The sequence below is a fragment of the Octopus bimaculoides genome, chromosome 18 (genome assembly GCF_001194135.2).
Source record: "Octopus bimaculoides isolate UCB-OBI-ISO-001 chromosome 18, ASM119413v2, whole genome shotgun sequence".
In the NCBI taxonomy this organism is placed as follows: domain Eukaryota; kingdom Metazoa; phylum Mollusca; class Cephalopoda; order Octopoda; family Octopodidae; genus Octopus; species Octopus bimaculoides.
Genome location: NC_068998.1, coordinates 948,626 through 950,166, shown reverse-complemented (window position 1 = coordinate 950,166; position 1,541 = coordinate 948,626). Strand labels below are relative to the sequence as shown.

At 40.8% G+C, this 1,541-nt stretch overlaps 1 protein-coding gene across 1 annotated transcript in view; it reads left to right on the top strand.

The window, feature by feature from the left end:
* The first annotated feature begins 464 nt into the window (after positions 1-464).
* Positions 465-1,541, top strand: part of LOC106874275 (coiled-coil domain-containing protein 125) — an 18,750-nt gene continuing 17,673 nt past the window's right edge. Inside the window, exon 1 of the mRNA XM_014921945.2 lies at positions 465-1,459. Coding sequence (XP_014777431.1) covers positions 1,174-1,459 — 286 coding nt within the window. The 5' untranslated portion in view covers positions 465-1,173. The remainder of the gene's footprint in view (positions 1,460-1,541) is intronic.

Sequence of the window (1,541 nt, the reverse complement as noted above, 5' to 3'; positions counted from 1 at the left end):
AAGAACGAACGAACGAACGAACATATAGTGCGTGTCTTTGGTAAAAATATTTAAAAAATGTCCGTCCCAAAATATAACAATATATATTTAAATACTTTTGTATTTATTCAAACGAATCTCATACCTTCCCTCAACGGATTTATTTAGTCATTTATCTATATTGAAACCCTCAGCGTTGTTCTGATGTCTTCGACTTATAAATAAGACATCGAAAACTGGTTGTTGCAAACTTCACCTCGTTTTGACTATTGTATTCTGTGACAATGAATGATAGGAATGTCTTCTCACTACTGACGACAAGGTCACTACAACAGCAACAGTAGCAGTGGCAGTAGTAGTAGTAGTAGTAGTAGTAGTAGTAGTAGTAGTAGTAGTAGTAGCAGTAGTGACCACATACAAAAAAAAGCCAAGAAACTAATTTTCTACAGACGTAATAATGCGGTAAAGATAATTAAAAACTTTTCCCAATAAACAAGTGGATATACACACCTTTGTGTTTGCGCGCGCGTGTGTGATTCAACGACGCTAAAGTAACCCAAAGCCCAACAGTGAAATTAGTTTTAATCGTGTCTGTGGCTACATTACTGGCAAATGGAATACGTATGTCAAATAGCTACACACACACACACACACACACACACACACAATCACACACACACACAATCACACACACATACACAAATACAAACACATACACACACGCCCACATTTTATACGTATGTATGTATGTATGTATGCATGCACATTGGTGTGAGTGTGTGAGCAGATATGCATGCAATTCCCACAGCTATCACCAGCCACTAAAGTGACGAAGAATGGGGAGAGAAAGAGAGAGAGAGAGAGAAAGAAAGAAAGAGAGTGAGGGGGGCAATACTACCTGTCTATAGGTGTTTCAAAAATATACAGCGATCACAAAACAACGACAGATCTGTGTACAAACCATTAGTGACACACCTAAATTCGCCTCCACTCACTGTCGTTAACCACTCAGTCAACCTCAACACACAAAAGGACAGAGAGCGACTACTGTATGACTACACATGCTCTCGTTTTGCCAAACCTTTTGGAGGGGGCTTCATGACGGAGACAGTCCTCTCTCTTCTGATAAACACGGATTGATATATACCTATAGCATTTATTATCTCTGCAGACGTAATCTCGCTATCCGGGGTCATGACCAACTCCGAAGAAAGCCGAGAACATTTACAGGAAGATTTGGTGTCCGGTGATCTCGGTCTGGGACTTGGCTTGAAACCAGGCGGTTTCAAACCAAACATCAGTAGAGGCTCTTGTTCTGCCTTGGCTACAAACAGTTGTTGTAGTTATGAGCAGCCAGTTGCAATCATGCAAAACTATTCTAATCGAACCCCACCGTTTGTCCAGACTCACACCTGTTCTTTAAATCAAGAAAATCCTCCGCACTGTAGCGTCTGTAGTAGATACATAACAAGTCAGCAAGGTAAGAACTAAATCGCATTCTCTCTCTCTCTCTCACACACACACACACACACACACACTCTCTCTCTCTCACACACACACAC